The sequence below is a fragment of the Macrotis lagotis genome, chromosome 2, assembly GCF_037893015.1.
Source record: "Macrotis lagotis isolate mMagLag1 chromosome 2, bilby.v1.9.chrom.fasta, whole genome shotgun sequence".
Lineage (NCBI taxonomy): Eukaryota > Metazoa > Chordata > Mammalia > Peramelemorphia > Peramelidae > Macrotis > Macrotis lagotis.
Genome location: NC_133659.1, coordinates 24,775,730 through 24,789,677, shown reverse-complemented (window position 1 = coordinate 24,789,677; position 13,948 = coordinate 24,775,730). Strand labels below are relative to the sequence as shown.

The following is a 13,948-nucleotide window of genomic DNA, read 5'->3' as shown; positions in this document are numbered from 1 at the left end:
CAGGAGGACCTGAGTTCAAATTCAACCTCAGACACTTAATAATTACCTAGCTGTGTGACCTTGGGCAAGTCACAATACCATTGCCTTAAAAAAAAAAAGAAATAGACACTATGTCTCCTTTAATTCATCCTAAAATCCCACTAGCTTTTTTTGGCTAAGGACTGCTTGGGGCACAGCCTTGTGCAACATTGCTGGACCCCACATCCCTCTAAGGATAACTTTGGACCCCACCCCCCGGGGATGGCCTCTACATGCTTAGGGATAGCCCAATTTGTCTTGGTTTCCCTAATGTTTAGCACAGTGCCTAATAAATATGGTCGTTGATTGGAAAGACTTAAATGAACTGGTTTAAAGTGAAATAAGCAGAGCCAGGAGAACATTTAGAGTTTCGAGTAATGGCAATGTTGTACAATGATCTACTGTGTATGACTTTGCTCTTCTCAGTAATACAATGAGCTGAGACAGTTCTGAAGGATTTAGGATGAGAAATGTTATCCCTCCCCAAAGAAAGAACTAACGGAGTCTGAATGCAGATCAGAGCCTGCTTTTTAAAATTTTACTTATTTTTCTTGGATTTGGGGGGGGGTTCTATGTTTTCTTTCACAACATGACTAATGTGAAAATCTGTTTTGTGTGACTGTAAATGTACAATCAAATCAAGTGGCTTGCTTTCTCAGTGAAGAAGGAAGAGAGGGAGTGAATTTGGAACTCACAATTTTTAAAGTAAATGCTAAAAATGTTTTTACATGTAATTGGGGAAAAAACACTAATAAACAATTTAAGCAAAATGCTTGCTTATTAATTGATTGATCCCCTAAAACAAATCCAGAATCCACACTTTGTTAAGGATGTCTCTGTCCTCACTTGGAACTCCTCCCATCCCAGACATGTGGCTGGGCCTCCTGCCCTGCTGGCACCCAGCCCTGGACTCTACAACCCCTTGAGATGGCCTCATCTGCGGCGTGATCTTTTGGTCTTTGGGCTGCTATCTCTCCCGGCTCTGCCCCCAGTAACCTCCTGCCTGCCTGGCTGGTTGGTCTCCATCTCTGCCATGGCCAGACTCCTGCTCTGGGTCCAACGGCTCTGGGTCCTGCTGCAGGTAGCTGGCCATGTGGCCAAGGGGAAGGTGCTGAAGACCCTTTTCCCAGACATGATGAAGAGGCACATCCTGAGTCTGGGCCAGAAAAGTGGCATTGTTCAGGACCCTCACCTCCCATACGAGAACTGGGGCCCAACATTCTTCAGTTTCCAGTATTTCATCCTTGTCCTGAAGGTTTGGTGGCAGCGGCTCGAGGACCAGACGCTCCAGGGCGGCCTGGCACCCAACTCTCCTGTGGTCACCCTCAAGGGGGAGAGTCGCCACATCTGGGACTTCATGCATGGTCAGTGAATTGCCATTCTTCTGGGGGCCCTAGCATCAGTCAGTAGGAGGCAACCAGGCTGTATCGCAGTCATCCCAGGTGACTGTAATGGGGACAGATCATATGGACAATCTGGGCTTGGTTTCCCCAGTTTCAAATTAGGCAATCCGCCTGCCTCAGTGGCTATCTGAACAACCCTGTGAGTGAACCTGGGCTGTAAAGAAGACTAGCTGCTTTCTTTTCTTTTTTTGTCTTTGAAACTTCCCACATAGTAGATACTTAATAAAGACATGCTTAAATAAATTGAATTGTGTAATGACTAATATGGAAATATGTTTAACATAGTTAAATATGAATAACCTATATTAGATTATTAGTTGTCAAGGGGAGAGGAGAAGGGGAGGAAAAAAAAGGAAGGGGAAAATGTAGAACTCAAAATCTTACAAAAAATGGTCAAAAACTATCTTTGTATGTAGTTGGAATAATAAATAAATTTAAATTTTTAAAAATTTGAATTGTGGGTGTCCATTGGCTTGGGAGGAATTGAATCTCTCTTTGAAAATGGACCTTGGGAAAGACCTTAGCTCAAAAGGCCCAGTTCTCCCCTCTGTATCCAGGGTCACCTATGTTAAGCCATATCTGGCCAGTGACATGCAAGTGGGGGAAAGTGCTAAGTCACCAACATCATTTCCTCCTCTGGAGCCACTGGGTCCAGTGCCCAGACTGTACCCGTTCTACTCTAATAGTCCATATTCTAAGGGCCTTTCTAAACTCCTTTGCAGTTCAGACATTCCTCTTCTAGGTCTTTCCTGGACCTGGCATTCCCTGTTCCAAGATCCCTCCTAGCCATGAAATTCCTTGTTCTAAGCCCCCTCCCAGCTCTGACATTCCCTGTTCTAAGCCCTCTCCCAGCTCTGGCATCTCCTTCCTGTTCTAGGTCCCTCCCAGCTCTGACCTTCCATGTTCTAGGTCCCTCCCAGCCCTGATACCCCCTGTTCTAGGTCCCACCCCCTTCTGGCATTCCCCTCCTCAGGTCCCCTCATTCAAAGCAGTGAACACTCTCTGTCTCCAGTCAATGAGATTTCTCATTTTCTAGATTCTGTATTAATGGATTTTCATGGTTGTATTTCTGTTGCAGACAACAGGCCATTGGTGTTGAATTTTGGAAGCTGCACCTGACCCCCATTTATGTTCAAATTTGATGAATTCCAGAAGCTCATTGAAGACTTTGGCTCGATAGCAGATTTTCTCATCATCTATATTGAGGAAGCTCACGCCAAAGGTACAAAACTGTGGTCCTGTGCAGGCGGCTGGCTGGGGAGCTCCATGCCAGTAACCAAGCCTAGATGACCACTAGGAGGAGAAAGTGGCTCTTGAATCCCTTCCAATGCCAAGGTTCTGTCCTTAGCAGTTGACCCTGCAGGAGTTAGAATGCTGAGCCAGGAGTTGGCAGGTTGGGGTTCAAATCTAGTCTCAGACCCTTAGTAGCTATGTGACCTGGACAAGTTCCTTCACCCTGTTTGCCTCAGTTTCTTTGGTTATAAACCAGGGTTTTGTAAGGCTCAAAGGAAATAATATTTGTAAAGTATTTCTTATTTGTAAAGTGATATAAATGCTTATTACCTATCCCCAATTCTCCTTCCTCTTTTTTCAATCTTCTGTACATCCTGTACTCAGAGATGTATGTCCCAAGATCATCTTTTTTTTTTTTTAGGTTTTTGCAAGGCAAATGGGGTTAAGTGACTTGCCCAAGGCCACACAGCTAGGTAATTATTAAGTGTCTGAGGCTGGATTTGAACTCAGGTACTACTGACTCCAGGGCCGGTGCTTTATCCACTACATCACCTAGCCGCCCCCTAAGATCATTTTTTAAAAAACAATTTAACTGCTAAAAATTTAATTTAAAAACATGTCACTATCACTCCTTCTTTTGTTATAAATAAAACTCATTTAGCAAAATAATTCAACATGTCCAGCATTTCTAATAGTGTATACCTTGGTGGAAAGTAGATTTTACCATCATGCTAATCTGAATTCTGATGGCTTGCTACTGTTCGTTTTCCTAAATATAGTCGTGTTCATTATGTCCACTGTTCTCTTGGCTTTGCTTTCTTTTGGCCATGTCAGTTCATGCCAGTCTGCCCTAGTTTCCTTGAATTCTCATTTTTTCTCACAATGTAATACTATTTCATCCCAGTCATATACTGCAGATTGTTCAGCCAATTCCAAATTGATGGCTACCCATCCTGGGTTCAGTTGTTTGCTCCCAAATCAACTCGCCCTGCTATGAATATTTTGGTGTATGTTGGGTCTTCTCTTTCTCATTGACCTTCTTGTTGCGTTCAGGAGGTGCATCTACGAAACCTATACATTGTTCTGTCCAAATCTGCATGACCCTATTTAGGGTTTTCTTGGCAAAGACAATGGAGAGGTTGGCCATTTTCTGCTCCAGCTCATTTTACAGATGAAGAAACTGAGGCAAACAGGGTGAAGTGATATACTCAGGATCATAGAGCTAGGAAATGACTGAGACCAGATTCCAATTCAGGTCTTCCTGATTCCCCATCACAGCCCCATCCACTGCAACATTTACCTGCCTCAAATAAATGATAGTGTTACCTTTAGCATTTCACTCATGACAGGTCTGCACCCTTCCTGGGCTCACCTCTATAGCAAATTAATTATTCTGTCTCACTTTTCCCTGAATTCTTAGAACATCTGGGGACCCCAAAAAATACATCCATCTTATCCCGTAGTGAAACCTTAACTCCTTGAATGGTGGTGATGGAAGTGTCTGTTTTTTTCACTTTGCCTTTGTATCCCCCAAACCTAGTATAGGGTCTTGTACACTATGATGTGCTTGTCAAATATGTCTTGAATTAGACTGGATTCTTCTCTAACACAAATTTCTCATACGGAGCTTTCTGCTAAAGTTGCAATCATTTCTATATCCACTAGTTCCTTCTTGTTGATCAGAACAAGAATAGAAGGATGGTTCCCTCTGCTGCCCGATCTGCTTCTGGCAAGAGAGAACATTGATTTCTGTCTCCTCCTCAGACATGAGACTTGTTTCCCATGCTGTTCATCTATTTCCTCTATCTGCCTAGGTGGTCTGTAGTGACCCCTACTAGGATATCACTCCCTGTCTGAGAGAGAAGTCTTCCTCCCCTTCTCCTCCCATGAAGAAGCCAACCTGCTCTGTTAGTAACTGTAGTTGGGGTAGACAGGATCACAGACCTAGCACTCTCCTGTAAGACCCTCCACAGTCCACTCTCATTTTCACTGATAACATCCATGACCAAAATTGCTCATTATCAGGCAAACTGCTTGTCTGCTATAACCCTTCCCTGAACTAAGGGTGGCTAAGAAGGCTCTACTGTCATAAAAGGGCTTCTTGCCATAAATGCTAGCTTTCAAAGGAAGGGAGATGGAAAAATAGCAGGAAACTGGACAATGAACACCCCTTAGCCCTTCCCTACGACAGATCACCATATTTAGAAAATGTCCCAACCCAAAAACTAATGGGGAGATCCAAGAAAAAAATCACCAGAAGTACTTTTTTTCCAGGGCAGATGGGGATGCAGAGAGGTCTGCAGACACTGGGATGAGGGTTTGGCCAAGACCCTGAAGCACTGGGACAGGTCATGGACTCACAAAAGTCAAAGTTCCCAACGCATACAAGGGCACCACCAGAGAGATAGGTGACAACTGGGTCTCTGTTGCCTACTCCCACGTTCTGAGTTACAGATCCAGGGAGGATTAAGAAAGGGACCTGTTCTACCCTCTAATCCCACCCCCTCTCCCAGTATAAGCCCTGGGCTATGCAGGAGAGAGGATAGGTTCAGAATCAAGCAGCAGAGCTTTGGTTTGGGTCAGGAGCAGAGCAGTGTCTCAGGTCTGGCCCCTAGCTAAGTCTTAAGCCTACAAAGGGATACTAAGGCTGGACCAGGGGAAGACTTTGATTCAGTTGACCGGTAGAGGCTAAGCCCAGCAACAATCTATTATTTTTTTTCTTTTTTTGAATTTTTATTTATTTAAGGCAATAAGGTTGAGTGATTTGCCCAAGGTCACACAGCTAGTGAGTATCAAGTGTCTGAGGTCAAATTTAAACACAGGTCCTCCTGACTCCAAGACAGTGCTCTATCCACTGCACCACCCAGCCCTAACAATCTATTATTGTCAGTCTCAAATCCAGGTCAGGAATTTTTAGGAAGGCAGTGATCCTTGCCCTGGATCAGATCACTTTGAGAACAAAGCCTGAAGGTCACCACCTTTAGCTGGCCCTGGGACCCTGGAATAATACAACATGCAGAACCCCCAGGAAAGGAGCATTGGGACCAACCCCAGCTTCTCCTCCAGACATGTGCAGAGCTTGCCCACTGAGGCATCAAGTATAACTCAAGAAGAGTCCAGAAGGATGACCAAACAAAAAAGGAATTCCACCATAAAAAGGCTTATGGTGACAGGAATGGGGTGGGGGAAATTGTAAAAGAACTAAGAGAAATAGAAGAAAGAATTGGAAAAGAAATTAATTTTGTGGTATAAGATGCACAAAACCTTCCCCAGGCAATGAACTCCAGAATGGACCAAATAGAAATCAATGATTCTATAAGGTAACAAAAAAATATTAAAACAAAGTCAAAAGAAAAGGTAAGGGATCTCATAGGAAAAAAAAACTGACCTGAAAAACAGATTAAAGGAAAAAAATATGAGAATCTTTGTACTATCTGAAAGCCAAGCCTAAAACACGAATCACCTTTCAAGAAATCTTGAAACTGTCCAGATCTCTTAGAACCAGAGGACAAAGTAAAAATAAAAAGAAACTAAAAGAAACCTAAGAATATTGTAGCCAAAATCTAGAGCCTCTAGTCCAAAGAAAATATATTTTAAGCAAAGAATTCAGTTACTACTTAGAATTTTTTATTATTTAATAGCCACCACTATGAAGAAGCAGAGAATTCATAGTTTTATTTTGTTGTTTGTTTTTTGCAAGGCAATGGGGTTAAATGACTTGCCCAAGGTCTCACAGCTAGTTAATTATTAAGTGTCTGTGGTTGAATTTGAACTCAAGTCCTCCTGACTCCTGGGCTGGTGCTCTATCAACTACATCAGCTTGTTGCCCCAAACTTGGAATTTAATATTCTAGAAAGTAAAGGATGTAGGTTCAAAGGTCAAGAATCACTTAATCAACAAATCTCTACTGGAGGAAGAAATGAAACTTTAATGAAATGAAAACTTCCAAGCCTTTCTAATGAAAAACCAGAGCTGTATAGAAACTTTGAAATGCAAACACAGGAGTTAAGAGAAATATAAAGAGGTTAATATGAATGAATGACCATAAAGGACTGATCGATGATAAACTGCTTACATTCTAATGTGGGGAGATGAGATAGGAATCCCCCTGAACTCTATCATCATCATAGATCAAAAAGGGAGCGTAGCTAGACAAGGCTTGGAAGTGGTTCTATTAGGTCTTGATGATCTTTTTATTTTATTTTATTTTTTATTTTTTTAGGTTTTTGCAAGGCAAATGGGGTTAAGTGGCTTGCCCAAGGCCACACAGCTAGGTAATTATTAAGTGTCTGAGACCGGATTTGAACCCAGGTACTCCTGACTCCAGGGCTGGTGCTTTATCCACTATGCCACCTAGCTGCCCCTGGGTCTTGATAATCTTAAGAAAAGAATGGAAAACAGAATACATTATGAGGACTGAGAGAGGCCAAGAAAGGAAGATTGGGGGAAGTTATCTCATTTCAGCAGGATGCACAAATGACATTCATACACACACACACACACACACACACACACACACACAGACACAACAAAAGTTTGGGTTGAAAAATCTAATTCAACAGGGAAATAGGAGGCAAAAGGAAAAAAAGCAAATAGTGAATAGGATAGATTAAGGGAGAGACTAGTTTTATGCAAAACAAATGCTAAGGATAAACAAAAATATCTATAGCTTTTATTAAGTGCCCAAAATAGGAATATGAGAGGGTACCTCAGGGAATGGCTGAGCAAATTATAGTATGTAAATGTGATGGAATACTATTGTGCTTTAAGAAACGATAAAGGAGATAGTTTCAGAGAAAACTGAAAGATACATATGAACCAATGCAAACTGAACCAGGAGAACAATTTGTTCAATGACAATGATATGGTAAAGATAAACAATGATGAAAAAATTAGAAACACTGATCAGTGGAATTGCCAATTATAATTCCAAAGGACTAGGATAAAACATGTTAACTGCTTCCTGGAGAGGTGAGAGAAACTCAAAGAATGAGACATAAATACATAGATACATAATGCACACATATAAACATGCTATATATATATATGTGTGTGTGTATGTGTATATACATGTATACACATCTATACATTATATATAAATATATATATTTTTATATATTGTTGTGTATATATATATGCAGACATGCTGGGCAGCCAAATGGTCCAGTGGACCACTGATCTGTAGTCCAAATTTGGCTTCAGACACTTACTAGTTATGTGATCCTAGACAAGTCACCTCATGCTGTTTGCCTCAGTTTCCTCATCTGTAAAGGGTTGGAGAAAGAAATGGCAAACCACTCTAGGATCTCTGCCCAGAAAACCTCAAATGGGATCACAAAGAGCTGGACATGACTGAAAATGACCACACCATGAATGTGGACATGGCCTAAGCAGAAATTTGTTTTACCTGACTCCACACGTTTATATCAGGGGGCAGTGATGGGAAAGGAGATAAGGTGAATTTTTGCTGATTGAAAAAAAATATATAATATAAATAAATATTAGCTCACTTAGGTAATCTTTGATTGGCAATTAGCACATTTCTACCCAGCCCTATACAGAAACCACTTTCAGGGTCATTGAGCCCCACTTCAAATTTGAAACAGCTGGTTTATATGGAAAGTTCCCTGGATTTGGAATGAAAGGACCTAAATTTCAGCCTCACTCTGCAATTTACTGCTAGTAAATTTACTAGTCAAATCCCTTCCCATCTCTGAGCTGTAATTGGACACGATAGAGGGTTCTTTACTTTTTTTGTGTAAGGGATTCCTTCCTCCCTCCACCCACCCCAGCAATTAGTCTGCTGAAACCTATGACACCCTTCTTGGAATCATGTTTTTAAAGCTGTAAAATAAAATCTATAAGATTACTAAATGAATCAATTACATTGAAATACAGTTACAAAAATATTTTTTAAAGCCCCAGACCCTAAGTTAAGAACCTCTGATGGGAGGTTTCTTAATTCCTTGTAGCTTTAAGATTTACTGGAGCAATCAATTTACCAATACAGCTTAATTTATATAAACCTTACTCCCTAACACTTCTCAAGATTCTACTATGAATTTGACTATTCTTCTATCTATCTGACTATTGGTCCATCTGTCCATACATCCATCAGTCTATCTGTCTATTTATCTGTCTGCCTATCCAGACATCTATCCAACCTATCTATCCAGCAATCCATTCATCCATCCATCCATCCATCCTTCCATCCATCCATCTCTCTATCCCTCTGTCTGTCCATTCATCTGTCTCTCCATTCATTTATCTGCCCATGTGACTATCCATTTGTCTGTTTGTTCATTTGTCTATTCATCCATCCATCCATCCATCCATTTATCTCTATCTCTGTCCATCCATTCATCCGTTTATCCATCTCTGTGTCTGTTTATTTATTCATCCATTCATCCATCTATTCTTCCATCCATCTATCCATCCATCCATCCATCCATCCATCCATCCATCCATCTCTGTCCATCTATCCATTTGCACACAAATATAGATAGAAGTATTTATATATTTTAACATTTTAAATGTATGTAGAAAAATTCATTCAAAAAAGTGATCAGGACCCTGGTGCCTCCTGAGGCTGACAGCCTATTCCATAATTGATGAGATTAAATGTTAAGCTTTTCCTCATGTCAAACCTTAATCTTCCTACTGCTTCCCTTTTTTGCCACCATGAATGGCATCCCTCCTCCCCAGTAATAATCCTTCAAATACTTGGAAGACAGCCTTTTACATTCCCTGAGTTAACCGTAGTTCCTTCAATAGATCTTGTAGAACGTAGATAGTAGATACTTATTGGTCGATTGATGATGCATTAAGGCAAGCTTCTTTGCCATCTGGTCACCAACCTCTGGTGACCTGTCATCTGCTCAATATCCTTCCTCAACGTTGGCACTAGAACTGAGCTCAGGCCTCCGCATGTGACCTAACCAGAACAGCTAACAGCTATCTTAGACACTCTACCCATGCAACCCAACATCCTTTTTTCATTGACCAAGACACCTTGGTCTTTCTTCAGGCCCAGGCTCAAATCCAGACTTCCCACCTGCAAAGAGGAGGTACTAGGTAGGATTTCATCTAATGATTTATGAATCTAGGTTCATAGACACTAGAAATCTAGACAAAGAATCTAGGTTAAAGATATCAAGTTGCATGACCTCAAAGGTCCCTTCCACCTTGAAAGCTATGATTTGATTTAGTTGCTCCTATAACAGGGAGAGCCGGGTCTTCTGACTCCCCAAGCCCTCTGCTGCTCAGATCCTCTTATCCTGCTTCTGGAAGAACTATTACTTAATAAGTGACTGAGTTCCATGATGCTCATTCTCCTAATACTCCAAATGACTGTTCTTCCCAGAGTGAGAGAAGAGCAGCTCCACTGGGGGAGCCTCCCCCTGCCAGCTGGTGCCTTAAGATGCCACTCGGGGGGCAGGTAGGTGGTGCAGTGGATAGAGCACTGGCCCTGGAGTCAGGAGTACCTGAGTTCAAATCCAGCCTCAGACACTTAATAATGACCTAGCTGTGTGGCCTTAGGCAAGCCACATAATCCCATTTGCCTTGCAAAAAAAAAAACCCTAAAAAAAATTTAAAAAAAAAGATGCCACATGGGGTGGGAGAGGGCTCCAATAGGACAAGGTACAGGGCTAGTTCTGGTTTCCCTTTTGGACCAGAGTTCTGAAGTTGCTTGTGGAGCTCGATCACCTCCAAAGCTTACATCACAGATGTTATTGTTCAGCCATCTCTTTTGGTCACCTCTCTTCTTCCCATTTCCCATCACCTACAGCAGTGACAGCTTTTCTCTCCAGCCTCAGAGGCTGTGGACCCTGAGCAAGTAACTTGGCTTCACTGTGGCTCAGTTTCCTTATCTGTAATGTGGGCATAATAACAGCACGTTATACTCACACAAACACACACATGTTGTGTTTGCATGGGGTCTTCTCCATTTGAATATGAGCAATTAGGGAACAAGGACTGGACTTTTGCCTTTCTTTGTATCCCCACACTTAGCCTGCCTGGTACATTGTACGTGGTTGTTGACTTCACTTGACTGTTCTTTCTCCTCTAGATGGCTGGGCTTATACAAATAACATAGACATTAAACAGCATCGCACCCTCCAGGATCGCATGGAAGCCACCCAGCTGTTGATGGACAGGAAGAAGCCTCTGTGCCCCGTTGTTTTAGACACCATGGACAACCAGACCTGTTGGACATATGCTGCACTCCCAGAGCGCTTCTATGTTCTCCTGGAAGGCAGGATCCTCTTCAAGGTAAGAGGGGTTTCAGATGGACCTTTGGAAAAAGACTTCAGGCTCTTAGGGAACCACAAGCTCAGGGTAAGTGAACAATATGGCCTGGCTATCTAGAATGCTAAAATAATCTTGGGAAGCATTAAGATAAATACAAACTAAAAAAAAATTTAAAAAAGATAAATACAGACTAATGGTTCCTGATTGAGTGATCCTTACACAACATGCCACAGACAAGAATCTCCTCTGGGGATCCAGGTACAATGGCTCATGTCTGAAGCAGACCCAACTCATATAGCCTGAAAATAAGAAGTGTTCTCCAACTGTGTTTCACTCAACATGGAACAACCTCCCAAAGGAAAGATGAGAAGTTGGGATTAGATCACCAGCTTTGGATCGATGTCTTTGGGGTATCAGTGTGGCAGGGTGGAAGAAGACATAAGAGGTGGCAGAGAGGCAAGAGAGATGGGTTCAAATCTCATCTTTGGAATTTATTCCCCATGGGACTTTGGTCAAATCACTTTTCTGGGTCACTAAAATGAAAGGGTGGATCTCAGGTCCTTCCTTCTTTGGACCTGCAACCCTATAATGCTCTTTCCTTCATTCTGCATTTAATATATTTTCTGTCTCAGAGGACTTGGTAACCACCTCCCTGGTATCCTCTTATATGAGGGAGTTTCTGTTGAGCTCCTAATATTTCTATTGGTCCAAACCGGCTGTCTTCATGGCTATGAGGGGTTCTGGAGAGGAACATAGGAGCTGTACAATGATGATTTTCAGGGGGCAGGAGGGGCAAGAGGGGCAAGACCCCCTTCTTTCAACTCTGAAGGCCTGTCACATGGATCTTCTGCCAAGGGCAGAACCAGTTTTGGTTTTCAATCAGAAAGCTTGCTAATTAATAGAACCATTCAGCAATGAGAGAGTGAGGCTAGACCCAGACAGAGCACTCAAGAAGACCTGAGCTTTGATCCAGCTTTATATACTGTGAACAGTGAGTTGTATGTGTGTTTTAAACTTCTGTTACTTGTCAAAGTCTGCGTCTCTCCTTCTGATAACAATTATAAATCCAAATGTAGAGGTGTCAACTCTATATGTGAAAATGTCAACTTCCTCTTGAGAAAACAAGGAGCTCATCTGGTGATCTTTCTAAAAATAACAATGAATCTCCCTAGTCACAGAATGGCACAGACATCTTGGAAGGAAAGAGAGAGAATCCCATACTTTAGGAAAGTTTGTATAAGGTATTCTTCCTCTCTTTAATGGGATCCCTGACAGTTGTGACATGAAGCAGACATCTTGAATCAGGGAAGGAAACTATAATATATACTGGACATTTTTATGAAGGAAAAGAATATGAAAGTAATTTCATTGGCTGTTCTCAAAAATTTTGTGGTTCTTTGTCTAATTCCTATGAAAATGCTCTCCTAAAAAAAAAAATCTCACTTTGAGTTTGTTTCTAACTGACTCCCACTCAGGAGTAATTTGTAAATGTTTAGCCTAAATTCTATTTGTCTTATTTAAGACCACACTCTGTAAGGTTAACAATATTTCTTAACTGTGTGTCCCTGGGCATGTACCTTTGCTCTGCTTCAGTTTCCTCAAGTAAAATGGACCATAATAATACCTTCTGCAAAACCTTGTGTAGACAAAACAAGGAAAGGTGATTGTAAAGTGATTTATAGACCTTAAAGTGTCATTATTATTAACCTGTGAGTCTACCCCTTTCTATGGAATGGAGGGTTTTCCCACATGAAAGGAAATGGGGGAAGAATTATTTTTTTTAACAGGGACTTTCCCATTGCTTGACCTTCTCTTTCCTGCCCCAGATGCTTCAGCTCCCACAGATAAAACAATCCATAGAGACAGGCTGGAGAATAGGGAGCTGACAGAAGGGCAAGGAGCATGATGCCCATTTTACAGATGAGGGAACTGAAGCTCTGTGGGGTAAGCGACTTGTCCAAAGTCCATCAGAGTGTGGATGCCAGAGCTGGGATTCAGACTTAGGTCTCTGAACTCCAGACCAAAGTTCTTTCCATTCTGCCATGCTGTCTCTGGGTTTCCCCTATCTGAATCTCAGTTTTCTTATCTATAAGTTGTGGAAGAATGGGGACCTGGATTATTTCTCTTAATATCTCAAAGGGTATTAGTTTATCAGACTGCTTCACCAGAAAATAAAATGTCCCACACCCATAAGGAGGTGAAGGAGGGCACAATTTTAAGGGGCAGGTAGGTGGAGTGATGGATAGAATTTGGGGCCTGAAGTCAGGAAGCTCTTCTTTCTGAATTCAAATCTAGTTGCAGACACTTTCTAGCTGTGTGACCCTGGGCAAGTCACTCTATCTTGTTTGCCTCAGTTTCCTCATCTGTAAAATGAGCTGAAGAAGGAAATGTCAAACCATTATGGTAACTTTGCTAAGAAAACCCCAAATGAAGTTATGAAGAGATGGACTGAAACAAATGAATAACAATAACAAACAACAATTATTTCTACAGGGTTTAATGTCTTATAAATTATTTTATGTACATTATCTCTTGTCAGCTTCACCAAAACTCTCTGAAGTAGCAATACAGATAAAAGAAAGTTAAATGATTTTCTTGGTGTCACACAATTAAAGAATTGGAACCCAGGCCTTCTCCATGAGCACTCCACCCATAGGTCACGTAGTCTCTCTCTCTGGGGCATGGATGAAGAGGGTTGGCTTGAGATCGATGTTCTCTTGAACCCCTGCCAGGTTCTGGGCAGCTAGAAGGCTCTGTAACAAGCCAACCCTCCATTTGTTATCAGTATGGTGGAGGACCTTCTCTCTGGGCAGCTTTGCTCACTATCTAAATTCCTGGCTGAGGGGAAAGGATCCTGGCAGTGGGGAGAACCAGGTTTGAGTCCTGGCTTTGACATCAGCCTCTGGTGTGACCTCAGGACAATTATTTCTACTCTCTCAGTCTTAATTTATTCACCTGAAAAGAGAGGGACTGGCCAGGGGAACTGAAGGTCCCTTCCAGATTCCAACTATCATATCTTTAGTAAGAATCGACAGTTGTTG

General features: G+C 41.8%; 2 protein-coding genes across 2 annotated transcripts in view; one reads left to right on the top strand and one right to left on the bottom strand.

Annotated features, from left to right (window-relative positions):
- The first annotated feature begins 957 nt into the window (after window positions 1-957).
- DIO1 (iodothyronine deiodinase 1) overlaps window positions 958-13,948 on the top strand; it is a 13,498-nt gene continuing 507 nt past the window's right edge. The window contains exons 1-3 of the mRNA XM_074221377.1: window positions 958-1,382; window positions 2,500-2,643; window positions 10,726-10,928. Coding sequence (XP_074077478.1) covers window positions 1,052-1,382; window positions 2,500-2,643; window positions 10,726-10,928 — 678 coding nt within the window. The 5' untranslated portion in view covers window positions 958-1,051. The remainder of the gene's footprint in view (window positions 1,383-2,499; window positions 2,644-10,725; window positions 10,929-13,948) is intronic.
- The window catches only part of IFT25 (intraflagellar transport 25), a 23,101-nt gene continuing 22,541 nt past the window's right edge, over window positions 13,389-13,948 (bottom strand). The window contains exon 5 of the mRNA XM_074221380.1: window positions 13,389-13,660. Coding sequence (XP_074077481.1) covers window positions 13,565-13,660 — 96 coding nt within the window. The 3' untranslated portion in view covers window positions 13,389-13,564. The remainder of the gene's footprint in view (window positions 13,661-13,948) is intronic.